General features: G+C 38.3%; 1 protein-coding gene across 1 annotated transcript; it reads right to left on the bottom strand.

Moving 5' to 3' along the window:
* Nucleotides 1-449: 449 nt before the first annotated feature.
* On the bottom strand, nt 450-20,821 carry LOC127935838 (endonuclease/exonuclease/phosphatase family domain-containing protein 1). Its single transcript, XM_052534026.1, has 7 exons — nt 19,735-20,821; nt 10,715-10,766; nt 4,652-4,762; nt 2,218-2,352; nt 1,545-1,680; nt 1,204-1,398; nt 450-919 (listed from the first exon to the last, which is right to left on the bottom strand). The coding sequence occupies exons 1-7, from the start codon at nt 20,565-20,567 to the stop codon at nt 723-725; spliced, it is 1,659 nt and encodes a 552-aa protein (XP_052389986.1). The 5' UTR covers nt 20,568-20,821; the 3' UTR covers nt 450-722.
* Nucleotides 20,822-21,457: the final 636 nt, after the last annotated feature.

Genomic DNA, 21,457 nt, shown 5'->3' with positions numbered 1-21,457 from the left:
TGATTGAAAAAAGTTCACCTAACTTTAAACACTAAAGCAGAAAAAACTTGTTGTCTTATAAAAGAATTATTAAATGAATATAATAATAATAATACAGAGAGAGTCACAGTTTTAGAAGCATGTCAACCTGTTTTTCTTGCTAAGCTTTATAACCTGAGTCATGATGTGACCGAGCCAATCCAGCACATGAAAGAGGAAACAGGTTTGATGACAGCCGGACCTTATTGTGTTAAAAGGGGAAGCATTCGGTCTACACAAATCCACAATCCTCCGACAAGATGCCAACACAGTGACAAGACACGTGCAATCGAGAGTACAGGGGAATGGATGGGGAAATTAGCCTCTGTTCCTTGAACACTGGGACAAAACAGCCAACAGCACAGCAGAAATAAAGGGCACACTTGGGTTATACCAAGAGATTATTCTGAAATTCGAGACACAAACTCAGGTTACTGATAAATATCGATTTATTGTTCTCACTTAAAAAGTCCTGGCACACTTGTCATTTGTTTCTCATTGCACTTCATTGTATGTACACGTTTAATAAATCAGCGTTTAAATATGTCTCATTATATAGCTCTATATTAAAATCAACAGTCTCTTGCTATAGGATCTCTACTGTGAGACAAGACAAAGGCAATCATGGTGCACTTCTCGCTCTCTTCATCTGTATTCAGACAGTCTTTGTGTTAGTCCACGGTGGCCATATAAAAGGTCGGAGGTCACCGCTCGTGTTTGGACATGGTGTCTCCTCTCTCCACCACCGCCAGTCCGTTCCCTCCGCCCGGGTGCTCCTTCAGCATGACGTCCACGAAGAGCTCGGCCACGACGGGACAGTGTTCAGACGCCACCCCGCCCCACGACCAGTTATCAGGGATCCAGGGGTTGGTCAGGCCCTCGCGCACCACCCAGCAGTGACCTGCAGGGGGCACCACAAACACATGCAGGTATAGCCAACAGCACTAAACTGAGCAAACACGCCAGGAAACTTGACCTTTCTATTCAGGAATAAATTACATTTTATAATATATTTACATAAGAAACTGTTTTTTTAAATTGTAATAATATTATACAATATTGCTGTTTTTTATTTAAAAAAAAATAATAATAAATGCAGAGCAGAAGAGACTTCTTTCAAAAGAAAGTAAAGTATGTACATTAAAAAAATGTATATTTCTCCAGCCCTAATGTGTTCAATCTTACCTGTGTAGATCTTCTTGAGGGAGCGACTGGTCCAGATGTTGTCCAGACAGCGGGATCCCTGCGGGGCGCGGGTGCTGATGTTGGTAAAGACGGACGGCGCGAGGAGGGCGCACAGTTTCTCTTTCCTCAGGCACTCCATCTCAGGGCTGTCCGGAGCCATGCCAAAGTGTCCCAGCACCAGCAGCTCTCTCTCACCTACATCAGCAACACCGACACAGAAACATTCAGGGCTGCTGACATCACGTTCAGTGTTATTTCATTTCTGAACGCACAGAATCAGTCCGGACACAGCACAAACACGTCAGCACAGAAGATGAGTCCTGCAGTGATGGTGGACAGACCTTTGAGAGTGTCCTGGAGAGCGGCGCTCAGTCTGTGAGCCTTGAGCTCATCACATGAGCCTTTTCTCTTCTGTTCTGCCGGCGACGGTGCTGCCGTCAGGTGCAGACTGACCAGCGTGAGCTCAGACGAGCCAATCTAAATACAGAGACAAGCCAGAATTATCATTTGCATTATTAAACGTGAACACAAAACCTGTCATACAATCAGAGGAGACGAAAGAGACTTATGATGAGATGTTGGGAGTCAGTAAGAATGTTTTCATGTTTTCAATCATCAAGGCTGCATTTTTTAATAGTTAAAAATACAGTAAAATTGTGAAATATTATTACAATTTAAAATAACGGTTTTCTATTGTAATATATTGTCAAATGTAATTTATTCCTGTGACGAAAAGCTGAATTTTCAGTCTTCAGTGTCACATGATCCTTCAGAAATCAGTCTAATATGATGATCAATGTTCAAAGCATTTTTTTCAGGATGATTTATGAACAGAAAGTTCACCGTCTATTATCATCAATTTAATTAATCTTTTATGAATAAAAGTAAAAATTCCTGATCACAAAAGTATTGTATGTGTAACTTAAATAGCACAAATAAAACCGTATCATGAAACAACTCTATAAAACAATAAGCTTGGCATCAATCACAGATACTAGAGAGCTGTTTTCTTACGTAAAAATGTCCCATGTACGGCTGAGTGTGAGGATGCTTTCCATTTCCATTAGTCGCAGGGTTTTCCAAGACAGTGGCATCCTTCATTTCGATCCCAGAAGAGCTGTCCCACAGGAAACCTGAGTATTCGGTAGCCTACAGGAATACAGCACAGCCTCAATAATGACCAGGATCTGATCAATAACATTAATAACATAATGATAACTTGGGTACCCTTTCTTTCTGAGAGTTTAAGAGCCTGGACTCTTCTGAACAGACTGAATTTAAGTCTTAAGGCCTGTTCACTCCCAGAACAATATCATTAATAATGACTGTTATGACAGTTATATCCGCATCCAGAACGCACACTTTTGTTTGGTTTATTATAGTCCGGTTAAATGCTCAAGCTTTTTAAAAGCAGGATGGATACTGATTGGCTGGCACAGTTTTTGTCGTTCATCAGCTGGAAAAAGAATCCGTTTGAAAGTGATTCCACAGATGTAGTTCCTCTGTGTCGTCATCATTACAGTTGTGACGTTCTATTAATTTAAATATAAAATGGAATGTTCCAGCTCTTGATTCTGATTGGTTGAGCCGTGTTTGAAGCTGTTCTTAATGACTCTACAAACATTCAGCTTTGTTTACTTCTGTGTGTTGCCCGGCAAGCACATTGTTGGAACCACAACTGTCTCTGAGGAACTACATTGTTTGGTGGAAGAATACTGTTTTTAATAATACCATTACGTCTGTAATTTTATGAAACTATGTATGTGGGATAACCGTTTTATAAAAGCAATAAGCACCGTGAAGCCGTGGTTTACAGTGAATTTATAACAGCTAACGGGGTCGTGCCTAAAAATGCTCCTCAGCTGTTATAAATTCACTGTAAACCACGGCTTCTCGGGGCTTATTGCTTTAATTTAGAATCATTTTTCAAATTATATGGAAAAGCAGAGCCAAGACATTCTGCTAAATATCTCCTTCTGTGTCTAAGGAAATAATATAAATCACACGGGTATGGGGCTAATAATAGCTGTATTTCCTTAATTTAATTAATCCAATACAATACAAACTATTGAAACCTGAATTCTATTAACTAGTTAAACTATTTACATTTGAATTCTATTAACTAGTTAAAATAAAGCAGAAATCAAATATAAATATTAGAGGAAAAACGTAAGCTTAAAAAAACGTTTATTTCAGTTAGTTTTCAAGGCAACATTTCTAAACTTTTGCATTTCATTATTTTATTTTATTTTTTACAAATAAAAGCTAAACAGAAATATAAACAAACAAAAATTCAATCACAAATGCACATGACAAAATTACAAAAAATAAATAAAATTAAAACGGGAATTGAAAATCTAAAAATAAAAACTCATTCACATGTACACAAGTACTATAATAGTAAATAACAACACTAAAATAACTCTGATCCATGAAAGAGAATACTTTTAATTAAATTAAATTGATTAAAATATTGTGTTAAGTTTTTTATGTAAAAAATACAGTAAAATTGTAAAATATTACTACAATATAAATTTTAAAATGAAAATGAGAAGCTAATTCAAAATGTTATTAAACAACATGGTGGCAAAGTACAACACTCCAGAGCTCTTTGAAACAATGGTTGCCAGATCGGACAAGTGAAGCGTTTCCCAGCAGCACAAGACACAGAGCCTGCAGATTTGCATAGATAGAGAGCGTATGAATTGGGGTTTGTTCATGTGACTGTGCGTGTTCAGCTAAAGGCCACTGGATCCTTGTGTATCAGTTTAGTTTTTACCCTTTGTGTCTGATGTCCATTGATATGTGCAGAGAAAGTGCAGATAAGAGATCAGGGGGAAAGTACACACCGCTCGTGTGCATTACAACAGATCTCTATTGAAAATGTCATCAGGTGCAGGTATTGAAAATGAATGCTGATTGCGCTCACTGAGGTGGAAATGATTCAGGATTCAGCCCACACAAACTTCTAAAAACAGGAACCTGAACCTGAAACTTTCTTTCTCTGAAAACCCATTGCGGTAATAAGTTATCACCCATTATTCAACTAGAGGAATATATCCGGTCTAATACATCCCTCGATTCTTCTTTATATTTACAGTAGTGCTCTGTGATGAAGAGCAGGCCTGTGTGAGTGGAGACGTGCGAAATCTCTTTCATTTGTCCTACATGACAGCTCAGTTTCAGTGGTGTTTATATCTGCCACATGTTTCCTGTGTGGGTAAACAGCACTATCCAGAGAGCAGCTAGTGTTCAGACTCCTCCAGACATGGCCAAGATCTTGAACTATTGGTGAAGTGCTTTGGCTTCATTCATGTTCTTCATCCTTAAAAGGCAAGTAAGTGTTGCACGGACTGTCTGTATGCTGTAGCAGCAGATATTTGCTACTTAAATATTTGTACGTTTGCGTATATGTGTGTGTATAGGTGTTGCAGGGAGCCAAGCTTACGTTACTGGACTGTCCGGTGGGTTTCTCTGATACGGCACATTTCCACAGGCCTCTGGCGCTCTTCCACTTGCGTACGCTGCAGAGAGACGGCTGATTCAGCTCTGCACAAAACTGACACAAACAAACACAACGCACAGCTGATTAGCAGTGAAACATGATAGAGCCTTACACTTCCTTGTGGGGATGCCCCTGTAAGCAGCTTTGGCCCAAAACTAGGAAAAATACATACTTGATATTGCATTTTATGATGATTTATGTCGTATTTTTTTTTAAGACATCTGTAAAATAATACTGCAATTGAAACCTTTGTTATTCACGCATGTATTTCTTTGGTTTTCAAGGGGTCAAAACAGAAAAGTCAAATAAAATATGAAATAACTTTTCTATTATTACACACATAGAAAATCTTTTTTTTTTAAATGTACAACATGGCTTTTAGATATTATAACTGGTATTCAGTGCTTCAATAGCCCTCAATGACACTCCTACTGAAAATGCATGATACATATTGCATACTTATCTATTCAATAATCATGTTTAAAAGCTGAATTTGTGTTAAAAACTACATTTCCAATGATGCTGTACAAAAAAATCCATCAATCCGAGTGGCGGAGAGTAAATCTAAATGAATGTTTTGCAATCAACTTAAAATATATTGTTTCTATGGACATAATCAACACATTTAAAATAATATTTTTGTTTTTTGTTTTTGATGAGATCGTCATTCTCAGTGCTTCCTGGGATTGTAGTTATTTCTACCCTCACTAAAGCTTTTAAGTACACCGTTTTATACCATTCTCTTTTGTCCATGTCCCAACTGATGACAGAATTATAATTTTTCTGTGAGCTAATCTTTTCTGTGGGGTTTAGATCTGCAGTTATTTCTAACCACCTCCGTCAAATGATTGTGAAACATTCCTGGAGTTTATGGTCACCTCCTGCTGGAGGACCTGAAGAATCAGCTTTCTGGTGCTGGGCCTTACATTTTGGGCACCATTTAGACCTGGTATTACAAAGTGGTTTGGTGGATCCGATCGAAGTGGACAACGCTATAAAGGTGTGAATGTGGTGCAAGACCTTTTCCACTTCCGACCACTTTCAGAAGTAGTCAAAAATGCGAATGTGAATGCGTTGGAAAGTCCACTTCCACTCCACTGACTGAGCTAATTCCCAAACGTTACGAGGTTCACTTCCTATCAGTTACTTGACAAAATTTGAATGTTAAATTATATCTAAATTCAATTACAATGGTAAGTAAGTGTATGTGGCCCATTAAAAAATTATGCATAAACAACAGGAGAAAACTGAGAAAAACGGAATAAAATGACAAATGATAGAAATAGAATAAACAGGCCAACAAAAAATAAATGTTTCAGCTAAATAATTAAATAAAATAAAAAAAGTCTGACTGGTTTCATTTTTATGGCTGCACCATAAGGAAACAGAGATGGGTGAAAGTGCATCCTGTTTGTTTTCTATATTTTACAAAAGCACAGTTTTGTTCATGTTGTGAGTACACATCAATAAAAGCCTCTCTTGTGCACACATTTTGATGTTTATAGGCTTTTATTGTTGAAAAAGGAATGCCATTAAATATAATTTTTCAGCACAATCTTTTCTGATTACACAATATTTCCTGATTTTTATCTTATTCTTTGTGAATACTGGTGAAATATAAAGGATTTGCTGACAAATTATAGGTGAATATAACTTATTGTTTTTTTCTCTCCTTGTCTCTCTGTCCATCTCTTTCAAAGCATAGTTTTGACTGACTTGTGTAGCAGATTTTTATCCACGCATTAAACATCTTAAAATAGCTTTAAGTATATATATATAAATGTAAATTGCACAGTGGACAGAAGAGACAGATTAAAACACCAGGTGTGAATGGGAATGTCTCTCCCTCGTCTACTTGTGATCCATTTGACCAAAACACACCTTAAATTCAGGTATAAACAGTGCCTTGATCACCTCACTTCAGAGAAGCCAAACCCTTGGTAAGATTTTAAACAGATCTGTGAATCTTCTAGCAAACCCAAGCTGGCGTTATTCTAGCAAAGAGTATGTGTCCACATGAGCTGGGAAATCTGATAACTACATCTGACATTCCCATTACCTCCTGTTCTGTTCTATAATTAACCAGGAGAGTTTCCTGCAGGACACCAGGGGACGGAGCCAGAGCGTCATTATCATCAGCTGATCGGTAAAGAGCGCCGGAGGAATGTGGGCTCAACAAACCTCTTCACTGATGTCAAAACAAACCAAAATCAAAACAAAACCCTCCAAAAATGACCAGCGGATGTCTATGCGGTGCCTTGTCTGTTGTGTTCTGCTGGGGATCTTGTTTAACAGTAACTCTGTAAACAGCACAATGAGGCACAGGTGTGCATAAGTTACTGTGACTAAAGACAGGTGATGACTGGGCTTTGGCGCTGTGTTCATCAATGACTGGTACAATCTCATTCACACTGAGAGCTAACCAAGTGAAGCAATCGATTCCCACACATGATGATGATGAAGATGGTGAACACTAGTGAACATGAATCATCTGTGTTTACACTAAAAGCTGCCACTCTTAAACTCTGAACGCTGCACAAATAACAGTTCTAGTGCTAAAGTGGGTTTTAATAGTTTGAGTATTGGTGAAAACATCTACACTAACTAAAATCCTGAAGAGAGAACCTGCTTATTTATTATTATTTAAATGCTGTTATAAAAATATTTATATTCAGATTTCCAAATATAATCGTAGTATTTATTAATATTCTGAACCAGCTTTTATTCACTGCAAAAGAGGTCAGCAGGAATCGGTCAAGGCCTAGTGAAAAATGTTATTGAATCATTCTCCCTACACTCTGCTAAAATATTATATAATATATATATATATATATATATATATATATATATATATATATATATATATATATATATATATATATATATATATATATATATATATATATATTATATACCTTTGCAATGAACTATAATAAATACATAAATATATATAAAACATTTAAAAAGTTCTTATTTTTAGTTTCTTGTTCATATCATTCAAAGAAATTAATTCACTCCTAGAAAGAAAGTTATCATTTTTCCCCCATATATAATATGTATTTTAATGCTGTTATTCTTCTCAGAGTAGGTTAGTATGGTTCATGATTTTTTTTTTCATAAGTTTTTAATAAAGTATCTTTCCTCAAATGTTTATTTCTGAGAGAAAAAGAAAAAAATAAAGAAATAAAATTAATAAAAAGGTAAACTTCCAAACCAACTATTGAAATTAATGATTGAATAGATTCATTTAGATTTTAATTTTGATTTAACTATTTATATAAATAGCTTTTAGCACTCCATGAAACATTTTTATAATCTGCATTGTTTTCAAAGTGAAGGTGTCACATGGATCAATTGAGGGAACTTACTTTGAGATATTTTGGGGAAGTCTTCTGATAATGCTTGATAGATTGGGACCATAATATTTCTATATTACTGAGAGAGACATGCAATTACAGTCTAGATATAAAAATATTGATGGTGTCTCTGAGTCATTGGTTCTTTATGCCACCTACACATTGACCTCAACCAGGACACAAGGATCAATACTGTTCTCATACCTTTAGAAAGAGAGAGAAGGAGACCTACAACAGATTGTGGCTGATGCAAAGAGCTGCAAATGATTGACCGTTTCCATGAGAGCACGCAGCGCAATATTGTGAAATATTGTGATCTAACTGAGAGAAAGAGACACAAGCTTTGCTGGTCTTTCAAGGTTTTTTTTTTTTTTTACGAGAGGTCTGATTTGCCCTCTTATAAACTCAATGATGACTCACAGCTACGATGTCTGAGGGAAATCGCTTTGGTCACGAGTAGTTTAGTGGAAATGTGCATTTATAGCAGAGCAACAGCTAAACCACTAACTCCATGGAAACCAAGGCAAGCTATAAACAAACAGCACAACAATCACCCGGCGCTCTTCAGATCGAAATCTACTTGCTCAAGTCTGTATGCTTCAGCTTTAGCAGTAGCTGTAAGATGATGGGTTTGTTAGGCTGTGGCCTAAAACTAGATATTTATCAAAAAATAAATAAATAAGACGAGCCTTCACTAGGTCCCAACTTCCTGTTTCAACAAGAAATATTGATATCAGTTCCTCAGTCCATTCCATGGATACCGCCTGTAATACCATCATTTCACAACAAGAGTTAATGTCAGACTGAGTACAGAGAGGCAACAAGCCCATGCCATTTCATTCTGGGTCGAGTTAGAGAAATGTGCCTTTCCGTCTCTGTCCATCCAGTCAGCACTTGCAGAAAACAGTCTAGAGGAAAGAACATCACGTCGAGTTCAGACAGCAACAGCAGTGCTGTTAACATCGTTCATTCATGCCCCATATGACTCGCAGCCGGGAGAAAGAGAAACAAGCTAAGAGAAGGAATAAACATGAAGGATGCAAACAGAGCACCAGGCACTTTTATCCGAAAGCATTCTACACTGTCATTTTTGTTCTTTATATAAACCCATTAAAATTAGTTCCCAGACGTTTACTTACCCACCTTGTTTTGCAACATGGAAGTAAGCTGTTTTCTGTGAATGTGCAAGACTTCTGACTCTTTAGCTGCTTTAGACACATAACTAGAAGTGCATTTCATGTTATTGCTATTAGAACAAAACATTAACATAATATGATAACAAATCTTTTGTACAGCCAAAAATAATTGATGAGATCAGAAGTCTCTGCGCTGGAAAAATAGGGTGGACAGCAACTATTTACATTTTACAGACTGAACTTAAACATACACTTACATTTTTTTTTACAGAAATATATATTTTTTCACTGAAAAAACACTAAATGTGAGCTTTTACACAAAGAATTAAAATTTATGTTTCCACTAAATTATTAGATAAGTTTTTGTTTTTTACTTCCAAACTGCACTTTTTAATGTATTTTACTGTTTAATTACACTACATTTCCCATTAAATATATTACAGTTTTGCCATTAACCAATTAACAGGTTTACACTGTCGTATCTTTTACAATGCTTTACCATTAAATTTATGCTCATTTAAATATTTTTTACTGAATGATTAAATTACTGTGCATTTCCATGAAAGCTGATCTCAGGTTAGTAGCACTGATAACAGTTACTCATGTCACCTCATATTGCCTACTGTCATTAAAACGATTATTTTAGGGCAAGTTGTTATTGATAATGGCAGTCGGTGCCTATGCACCCCTCACAGGGATAACCGCCCTGGACCTCAAGGGCCCAGTGGTGATCAGGTTCACAGCTCGCACCCTGCGAGGATTGAACCAGCAACCTTCCAATCACCAGCCCTAAGGTTAAACCACTATGTCACACCAAATCAGTATGGCGTGTCCCAGAAAGACGAGCAGGACGGTAAGAAGCTCTCTCTACTCTGCAGTGAGAGAAAGAGAACAGAAATAGAGTGTGATTGAAAGAGGAGACGGTAGAAATATGGGTCGACTCTCACTGAATAACTGCTGCTCTGCTAACCTATTTTACTAGTCTATAACCAGCATCAGGCAGTGCGGAGAAGACCCCAAACACAGCACACACACACACATCTTAAAATAGAAAAGAATCATGATTTTAATAGGTTAGGTAGAAACGAAAGGAGAGGGAGGATGACGTAAAAAATCTGGTTTATAAGTTATTGCTAAAAATCAGTTCCCCAGTGGTGAAAATGAATGGGATTTTTACCTCCGGAAACAGAAAGTTGAACATTATTCGGACATCTGGTCTATGTAATTGTCAGTTTGAACGTCTTTAACAGCCAGCATCAAGTTTTCCAAAACATTTGCGTGCCAACTTGCACCGAACTGCCAAAATGACTTCAAAGCGCCAGAATGAGTTTGAAATGATGTCACACGTTTCATTCTTCGATCTGAAGTATAATGGGGCTTTTTAACCACTAAACCACACAAAATTAACAAGGAGGATCAGGTGGTTCTTATAGAGACAAAGCGGACACATACGGATGTGAAACACCAGGCTAGTGTGTAAAAGTGAAGAGGTGTGTGTAGAAATCTGACACTACCTTGTCTAAAGCCTCCCGATCCACCAAGTCTTGAACCGCTAGCAGCTTGATGCTGGAGAGAGAGAGAGAAACAAGGCATGTGAGACTCAGTTTACACCGGGTGACGACAGCTGAGGTAATGACAATGCTCTGTTTTCAGTCCTAATAACCGTTGAGCTGTTTGTAAATGATTTCTCAAACACACAAGTAGAAATGTCAGAGCTGCTCTTTTCATTAAACGATTGTGTAAAGTTAAGATGACAGATGATATGAAAACCCCACACTTCCCTCAGTAGTGCTCTTGTGCATCGGGGTCCTCTGGGAGCAATGCTAACAAAATGTTCAAGAAGGTCAGCTCCATCACTGGACTCATCTTTGACAAAGTCAAGATCTGCCTGTCCTCGGGACTCCCCGAATATCTCTGCTCCGGCACACTGAGAACAATATGCCTAGGTTTTGTTTCATGCCATATGGACTACACAGACTACTCTCACTTCACCTTTATTATATTTGCATCTAAATACGTATAAGCCTTTCTGAGGAATTGTTTTGACCAGGACAGTGTTATTTTATTATTATTATTATTATTATAGCATTTACTAATATTTTCAATTAGCTTCTATTTTATTTCCAGTTTTCATTTTAATTTAGCTTCAGTTTTAGTCATTTAAAAAATAAAAAATGGTTTGTTCTTAAATATTCTTAAAATATTTAAATAAATACAAATCTGGCAATGGAATAATTCATCTTAATCTTATAATTAATTTAATAATTACCAAAACAATTAACCAATTATAGTATTAGTTTTGGTTAACGAGATCAACACTGGTTCTGGAGGACTAAGAGCAATGTTTTAATTAAATCTAATAAAAATGTACAATGATGAAGCAGACACTACATATTCTGGACTCTATAATAGGCCATCTCACAATGTTTGGAGACACTCTTGACAGAAGTCATTAGAAAGCCCTGCTAAACTCTTCTTCGCACCCCAGCAGTCCCTCATGAATATTCACGAGCAGACTGAAGCTCTGCTCTCGGTGGAGGACTGGAAATGTGGCAGAGTGTATAAGACATACACATTCATTTTCTGTTCCAAACACACACTGTATATTCCAGCGGACATTACTGCCGTGCATAGCTTCATTTTGACCTCTTGTGAGGTGAACTGGAGAAAATGAAAGCCATCCTCTCGACGGGGATGTTTATCTACACTGGAGCTTTACAACTTCAGACTGGAGCCACGAAGTCGGCGTGAAATAGAAGAGCTCAGAGAGCGACTATAAACACAAATCAATTGTACTGTACTGTCAGGAGGAACAGAACAGTCCTGCAGGTTTCCCAGAGTTCACAGCATCTCACTACACGGCAAAACTGCTGAAGGGAGTCACTTTCTCCATGTTAAAATACCTTATTCCTACTCTAACTTATGCAGCCCTAAAACAAGGTTTTGTGGTGAAAAATCCTATTGGCCTTTTGTTCAGGGAATCAGGGTGATATGTTGTCTTACAAAATACATCACACAGCACTTTTTTTCCATTCAATTTGTGTATTTTAGGTCCATATTAAAAATAGTTAGAATAGCAGAATCAAGTTGTGTGTCTCTGATCAACAGTAAAGGAGTCAATAGCCCATTTCTCACTAAACTGCCTTAAAATGGGTGGAACACCTTTACCGGTAAATACAAAAGTGCACTGTTCACACAGGCGTTTTACACATAAAGCACCCTTCACACATCAGTTTGTAAACACCAGGACATTCTGTGACATCACTGACCGGAAGTGACCTCATGTAAACATGAAGGGGTAAACACGCTCAGTGTTTTTGTTGGTGTTTCATTCTTGTGCCAAGAGTTAACAATCATGCAGCTGTTTTTTTTTTTGCCCGAAGACATCATATTAGACGACTTTAGACATTTCTTTGACTTCCGTAAACAGCGTCATCAGCGTCAGAGTCTTATGATCGGCTCAGAGCAGATATTTGACATCAGTGTGTTCATACACGTACTCATACTGCTCATCTAGTTCTGCGTTCACACAGAGCACATTACTGCGTGTTTACTGGTAATGTTGCAACATATCATACTGGTAAATTACTGGAACAAATTTACCATTGTTTTTAAAAAGGTCCAGTTCACACGTGATCTCTTTACGGTAATTCACCTGTAACGACTGCATGTGTGAAAGGGGCGTAAAGTCTCTCACTTTTACCCACTGGGTTAACAATGTAACCTGCAGAAAAAGTTTATTGAAAAATGAAGATATCAGAACTCTGACAGACTTTTAAAGATTTAAAGATGTCTATAGTAAAACTGTTTCAGTGGTCTGTTAGTTTCGGGTTAGTTTCCTGATCATCTCCACACAGTAACACAGGCTCAACCAACGCAGTGGATTGGGGGCGGGACTAGCTGTTTTTAAACCAATGGGAGACAGGGGGAGGGTTCATTAAACCTAGCTGAAAACTCTTATACTTGCCATTCTGATGCTGCTAGTGAAGAGATGACACGCTTCACTTTATCTCTGATAATAAAACCTTCCTGGCCTGTGGACACAAGTTGATTTCAGCTCAAAAACCGTTCAAGAAAGACAAACAGAAAGATAGAGGAGAGAATCCATCCTTATTTTTACAGCTAAGGCTGAAACTGAGGACACAGATCCTGTTTACAAAACAAACAGTCAGCCACCACCCTACGTGTGTGTGTGTGTGTGTGTGTGTGTGTGTTCATTTGATTAGTTGGTGTTTATATATGTGTGTGTGTTATTAAAATTGGGATCAATACGCTTCAACACTGAAAGCCAAGCAGCTGCTCCCTCATAAAATAATAATAATAAAACCCCATAAACATTAATAGACATTAAACAAACACAGAGTTAAATGATTATATAAGCACCACAGACAACGTTCTCCACAATCACGAACCCTCACGTGAACCTTTTATCAATCTATGTTAATATAAACGTATAAATATAACTTGTTCAACAGCCTGAAATGTTACAATAGTATAAAAGGACATTAACAAACATTAATAAACGGTGAGAAGGTGTTGTTCTTTGTTAGTTCGTGTTAGCTATTGCATTAATTGATGTCTGTGCAGAACGTCACGGCTAAGTGTTATCATAGTGAGCTTTCTTTCACTTAAAAGAGTCTTTATGTAGTTCAACAAGACCATAAACATGATGAAGAAGTATGTTATTGAGTATATGACTCAGATGGCATGGGAAGAGAACCTACTGTAGATTAGCATACAGTAATAAAGCCTGTGTTAACCAGAGAAGGAACGACCTCGAACTATTGGTCATCCAGCAATCAAACAACAGCCTGATCTCCATTATCTGCCAATAAACTCCTCACATCATCTCATCATCAATCTGTGTGGCACTGGGAGCAGATTGTGATCATCCTGAATGCTTCATTCAATCAAGCTCAAATGTCTTCCAAGCTGAAGCACATTGTTCTTCAATCTAACTGATGGATTTATTCTTGTTTTGTTTTGCAGAAGTACTGTAGATGTTTATCATTGAAATACAAATGAGAAGTGGTTTCTATTGTATATTTCTGAGCAGCGTTGACTAAATCTAAAGAGAATCTAAAATATATGACTAAATAAAAAAAATAAGAAACAAAAAAACTGGAAAATGTGTCAGATATTGTCAATTAAGTACTAAAATCACTGTAACTGAAAATTAAAGGCTAATTTTAAAGATTAATAAACAGTGCATTTATAGCTGGTCTCGTTTGGTCAGTTTGCCATCGACACATACTTTCTTCTGTTTTCTTAAATCCGTTATTTACACATATGATCAAATTAGCATATTTTCACATAAGCAAACAACTCTGTTCCTCAATTTTTTGCATGTTACAGACAGGGTCAAAAGTTAAAGCAACCACAGCCAGGGGTGGACTTATAAACAACGTAAGCGGCTCTTAGGGCCCCGGCGAATCTGATATTGGCAAAACTGGAGATCTTTTTGTCCTGCGCTGAGTTCTGCAAGTTTGCACATCCTCTCATTATAATATCGTGCATGGTATGATCTATTTCAGACAAACCCACCAACCAAGATTTCATTTTCCTTTGGTGCCGGATTACTTTCATCTGAAAGATTTCAAATCTCCTTCTTCAGAGGAGTTCCTGCGTCAGCCGAGCATCTTCCATTGAGAAGAATGGCTTTCACATTCCCCAAGCATTATAAACAGTTCTGAAGACTACAAGTGCAAAACACAAACTGCAAATAAACGGCTCAGCGCTAACACAGCTGTAGTTATGTTTCAATCAATGAGAGAGTGAACCTTGAGGGAAAAAAACAGACAAGGTCCAACTCTGTCAAAATGTAACTGGTGAGTCTGCAGTTCTGCATGTGTTCGGCAGTTTATTACAGCGCTAAAGGATGGACAAATGATCTATAGACACAACAACAAACAGGTCCACATATCCTGTCCCATTGTGTCACTTCCTGCACTTGTTTCTATATAATAACTTTCAACGGGGCGCTGTGTCAGCAGAAAAGTAAAGGTTTGCAGAGAATTGAAAACAACGACTTCGATCCAGCCTCAGTCTTAGGAATAAATCAACAGCATCTGCCTCTTTCTCGCAGTCTCTCATTCGTGTCAGTCAGCCCAAACTGTTGCAAGGAAACCTTTCGAAATCCAATTTTGCAATAAAAATTAAACCTCTTGCAAAATGACCATGACAATACGCATCCTATGTAGGGCGATATTACTAAAGGTTTGCTGAGGACAGCTGGTCCTCACTACGACTGGTGCTCACGCTTGAGTTAAAGGGGTCATACGATGAGATTTCATGTTTTTCTTTCTCTTTGGAGTGTTACAAGCTGCTCGTGCAAACAGGAGATCTGTAACGTCGCAAAGATTCAATTCTCAAGCCCAAAGAGATATATCTTTATAAAAGTTAAGACTCCTCCAAGCCTTCCTAAAACACCTCGTTTAAACACGCCCCACATGTCTACATCACTGTGTGGAAAGATTTGCATAACGCCGCCCAAATGTTCACGTGTATTAATGCTGATGTCGCGGAGATGCTGTTTATTTCGTCGTGAAAGCGAAACTACTTTGTTTGGTCTTCCAAAAGAGGACACAGCTAGAAATCAGTGGTTACGTTGTGTTTACAACACTGTTCCCGAACAGAACAACTCATATATTCGAGTGTGTGCAGCACATTTCATGAAGGAAAGTTTCCTGAACCTGGTAAAGGGTTTTACATTTCCGTCACACGCTTGAGGTGTTCAGCCAATCACAACGCACTGGATAACTGGCCAATCAGAGCACACCTCGCTTTTCAGAACGATGAGCTTTGTAAAAAATCAACACGCTTCAGAAAAAACAATAATGTACAGTATGTGGAAAATAATATTTTTTTTTTTTACCTTAAAACGCACAAACACATTGCATTACACCAAATACACAAAATAATGTTCTTTTTAGCAACGTCATATGCCCCTTTAAAGATATGGACAAACTAGCTATTATTACAGAGTAATAATAAACCATTTGTGCAACAGATATTGGGTCTCATGCACCAACCATGCATTACATAAGAATTTGTGTGTGAAAAAAATATAAAATATAATATATAAAATTATATCAATGTATTAAAAAAAAAGAACTAAAACCACACGTAAGCAAAACTCATTTTAAATGTGTTAAGATGAAACTTTAAAGACTTATTTAATAATATATTTTTAATTATACATATTTAATTTAGTATTATATAATATTATACACATGCGGCATGTCTTTAGAAAACGTTGTTTGCAGAGAACGACCAAAATCTGTTACGAAAAAAAGATTGTGTGGACATTTCTTGGTGAGAAGTTCTCCTGATTCAATTCTGATTTAATCTGTCTTATCAAATTTGGCCAATTTCTAGACTTGCTTTTCACTTGATGGACAAAAAAAAATTAAAAAAAAACAAGATCCAGATCCAGTCCTAAAAATGGACTTTACAGTAGAACAGGAATTTGGCTGAATGATGTTTAAAGCAAGGCCGTGCACTTCATCAAACTGCGATATGGACTAAAGTCAAGGAATAATAAACTTTAAAAAGACTGATTTTGAAATATGTTCTGCATCCAAAACGTGGATTTTTGTGGAAGAAATGAAACTGTAAAAATGACACATGAGGTCAAATGCTGATCTTCTGCACCGGCAAGCACAGAAAATGTCAAATATAGTTTCAGAACAAGAAGCCGATCCTTTCAGAGATCTGAAACTGTCTCTGTGCACATGGCTCATCATAATGTAGTACAGCACCATGGAGACCGCACTCACAAAAGCCAGCTGAAGTTGACAGATACGGAGATGAGTCAGATAGTTTGGCTCGGTGCTCTCTGTGCACGCTTCTTCTTTTCTCCGGAGTGAACTACAGTAACCTCTGATCATGCCGTCTGCTGGTTTCCTCCACTCTGTGTGTGTTTAACAAACCAGATTGGTCACGGCGTTTCAAGCAAACATCTCAAGCGCTGTGGGTTTTAATGTGTCCTTTTACATCGATATGATATCACACATCAACCAGATTGCCATTCATTTACAGAGAAAACACATCAAGTATGTCTGAGACGTGCAAGTATTACACTTGTGTGCCGTTTGGCTGTACATAAATGATACTGCTTCTAATACAACAACATAAGGACATTATAAATACATCTTGAAAAGTTTGCCTATTTATGTCAGTGCCTATGCATTTAGTATATCATTATGGGCAACATTTGAGCATATTGTAGACCTTCACTCTTTAAATCCAATCAGACGGTTAAGTGAGTTTTCATGGTTATCTAGTCAAAAGGTCAAAGCGTCACGAGGCTGTATTGATTCTCGGGTTTCTCAAGGGTTGTCACACACTAGACTGCATTCATCAACCGATAATGGCATTTCTGCTGTAAATCATTGCTATTTTAATCAATATTTCCTCCCGTTTCAGGTTAGACCTCACGTCTTCATGAGTGCAGGAGATCTCAGGTTACCCACAGTCATGTGAGCGGGAGTGTAGTGGAAACAAACATCTGACGGGACGTTTGATTTCGGGTTTCAAGAAAGCAGTCATTTCCAGGACAGGGTTGGTTTTGAGATGGCTGAATCTGATGCCGTTTGATTTACTCTGTAACTCAAGTGAGTTCTCCAAAAAAAAAAAAAAAAGAGGAATGAGTTTGTAAAGTGATAAAGTGCCCTTGAGAGACGCTTGCTGCTGTTTTGTAAGCTGACGTGAGCTTTTAAATGCAGCAATATGCTGCTGTGTCAAAATGAATATTTCTAACACAGCAGAATTTGTCCAGTATCTGCATATGACCTTCTGTGATAGAACGATGAACGAGGGGCTTCTTAAGAAATAAGTTAAGAAACGCCTTAAGATAAATCCCAAGAAATTCTGTGCAATTCTTGACAAACTCTTGAATATGTTCTTGAGAAAAATATATTATTATTATTATTATTATTATTGTAAGAAAATGTCTCTATCTGAATAAATGATGGTTCTTGATGAAGCTTGCTAACAAGAGACAAGATAAGAAAATTCCCAAGAAGAGCATTTTATTCTAATGTTTCGATTTATTTCAGCTTTATTTTATACTTTTTAGAGTAAAGAACACTTATACTTATAAAGAATAGTTTTAGTGAATAACTCTGCTTCATCAACACAAAACCAGAAAGCTTTTCCTTTAATTTAACCCCTTATACACCAGATATCATTTATCATTAAAGTCACTCTTAAACATGAAAACAATAACTGATCTTTATGCATTCAAGCGGCACATATATTCTGCTACAACTGTCATCTTTGCTAATGTTTAAACTATAACTAGTTATTTTGAATTTACTAATAATTCTGTTTAATAGGTCTAACAAAGCAGAATCGAAATCTTTCTAAATGCCCTCTGAACACGTTACACGAGCCTCTTGGTTGGGAATCACTGCTTTACAGAGACAGTTGCATTGCATGCATAGCTGTTACAGCATTCAGCACCGATGTTATTCATAACACTGTAGTCTCTCTGCCAATGAGAATACTACTATTTCAACCCTCTTCAACACACACACACACTCAGGCTTATGTAACAACCCTCCCTGAGTCATGACAAGAATGAGGGCACGTAGATCAGCAACACCCCTGAGTGAATTACAGTGTGTGTGTGTGTGTGTGTGTGTGTGTGTGTGTGCCATAAAACAACTAACAGTATAAACATTTGTCTTAGAATCCACCAATGCAATAAAACCTGGGCGGATCCTGCTGCGATGTGATAAGGTGCAGTCGACTCAGATGTGGCTTTATCATGTTCTTCCCTGCTGGCAGTCAGCGCACTAAGTTCTTAAAAGCTGCGAAAAACATCTGGTCTGTGATTTAGAAAATAATGAAACCATCAGACAACGCAGACTGCAAAAATCACGTCATTAATAATTAGAAAGACTTTGAGTGTGACAGTCTTACAATGCAATCCTCTATTGTAATCCTTAAAAAAATTAAAAAGAAATAAATAAATACACTTGATCTATTTGTGCCAGTAGCGCTTACACCAAACTGTCCAGTTTCATTCCTATCTATAATCTGAAAGTTTTCACCGAGGGGTTTGTTCATATATTATTTACCAGATTTACATAACATTTTAATCCTAAAATATTTTTACTATTATTATTATTATTACAGGCTGTTCACAATATTTTATGTTTTACTGAATGATAAAAAAATAGATATTTAAAAACTCTGTCTGTAAAAAAAAAAACCTCTAATGTGCTAATAAAAGGTGTGCATAAGTGCATTTTTAATTAGATAAAGCCTCATATGCATATTCAAAGAACATTTCAGAAATCCTCTAATATAAGACATTGTGCATGTCCATAAGCATGGTGCTATAAGGGTACTCGGATTGTACATCCAAAAATATGGTATTATCATGGTAGATGCGCACAAACCAAGGTAATACCATGGTAAAGTGTCAAAAAATGGTAACGTAATTATGATATTTTAAAGGTACTATTCTAAAAAGATCATAGAGCATGCAGAAGAACTTGTTAGCTCTGGAATAGAGTGCACTCACTCGTTTTCTAGGAGGGTCATACAGATGACCTCTCTGACCCCAGGGTTGTTGGCCTTCTCGCTGGAGCAGCGCTGCAGGTTCCAGGTGGCCACGCGCACCACGGGCTTCCCGTCGCGCGTGCCCGGCGGAGGCTCCACGCAGGGGCGCGCAGAGGTGACCAGAGGTGGTCCTCCGAGCGGAGCGTCCGGCTCCTCGCTGCCCTCACTGAAGGACACGGGGCTCGGCTGCGTGAAGCCTCCGTTGGTGTTAGTGGAAGGAGTCCTGGAGCGCTCCACGAACACCTGGAAGCGGATGCGGTCCAGCAGGGACGAGCTGATGCTGGGCACTTTGACCAGGTCCTCGATGCTTCGGAACGGACCGTGCGCGGACCGGAACTCCACGATGCTCTTGGCGAGTTTCTCGGTGATGCCGCGGACGCTCACGAGCTGCGGCGGCGTGGCGGTGTTTATGTTGACGCCGGTGCACGGCAGGTGCTCGTGCTCTTTGCGCAGAGACGAGGGCGACTGATTAGACGAGCTGTTCTTGCTCGACACGCAGATCTCTAGTTTAATAGCCTCTAGTTTCGTGGCACCGACCCCGCTGACCAGCGCCAGGTCTTCGACTTTCTTGAATCCGCCGATGCATTCGCGGTACTCCACGATGTTGCGAGCCACCCCGCGGTTGACGCCCGGGAGAGTCATGAGCTCCTCCTCGGTGGCGGTGTTGATGTTCAGCCGCTCCTGGTTCACCAGGATGTGGCTGAAGTTGCATGCCGCGCTGAACTTGCGCTTGCCCTGGCAGAAATCCGTGGGGTCCTTGGGAATGGAGCGGTGGCACCCGAGATTCCCACCCATGTGTCCCGGTGAATCTGAAATGAAAGAGAATGAAACCCGTCCGGACCGCTACGCACTGAGCGCATATACTAATCCTGATATTTGAACTTGATATTTAACGCCGACACTTCACCAGCGATCTCTCGTTAAACATGACACGCTGTAAACACGTATCCCCGTCGGTTCTCGCCAAATTCGCCGTGTTGTCTGAGTCTCGGAGCAGAACGAACAGCGTCCAGACAGACAGACTGAACTGAAGTGAACTCCAGCGCGGTTTCTACTGTACTGTATGTCGAGGTATCCGATTCACGGACGACTCGTTCTTTTGAACCGACTCTTTTTCATGATTCGATCGAATCAATTCCCTCAGCGTTCCTGAATCACTGGACTCTAAGGAGAGCTATCCGTGAGAAAACTGTAAAGGTCGGTGATAGGTTGGAACCATAAACAACATAATAACTGGAAGATAAGAAAGTAGGATAATTTATTCAGAAAAAAAAAACACTATTCGTGTATACAAATTAATAGAAAACAGTGATAACAGACGAACATATATATATATATATATATATATATATATATATATATATATATATATATATATATATATATATAAAATAAAATGATGCGCGTGTAATGCAGGGAACTTTTGAGCGACAACTCAAACGAACCGATCCGTTCGAAGGAACCGACTCTCTCAAATGAATCGGACTTCCCAAAGGTATTTCAAAGCACTAATCAAACATCAGAAGCGCTGGCGTCCAGTCGACGGGGGCGTGGCCTCCTGTCATTATTGCTGGCCATTGTCTCCGGACTCTCCCAGTGTGACACTTGATAGAGACACGGAGCTATTGTGATTAGCTAACATTTTGTTCCCAAAATGTGACGTAGCCTAATTGTTTCCTGCTCTT

The sequence above is a fragment of the Carassius gibelio genome, chromosome A19 (assembly GCF_023724105.1).
Source record: "Carassius gibelio isolate Cgi1373 ecotype wild population from Czech Republic chromosome A19, carGib1.2-hapl.c, whole genome shotgun sequence".
Taxonomy (NCBI): domain Eukaryota; kingdom Metazoa; phylum Chordata; class Actinopteri; order Cypriniformes; family Cyprinidae; genus Carassius; species Carassius gibelio.
Note: the sequence above shows the minus strand (reverse complement) of the source record. Positions and strands in the feature narration are given on the sequence as shown.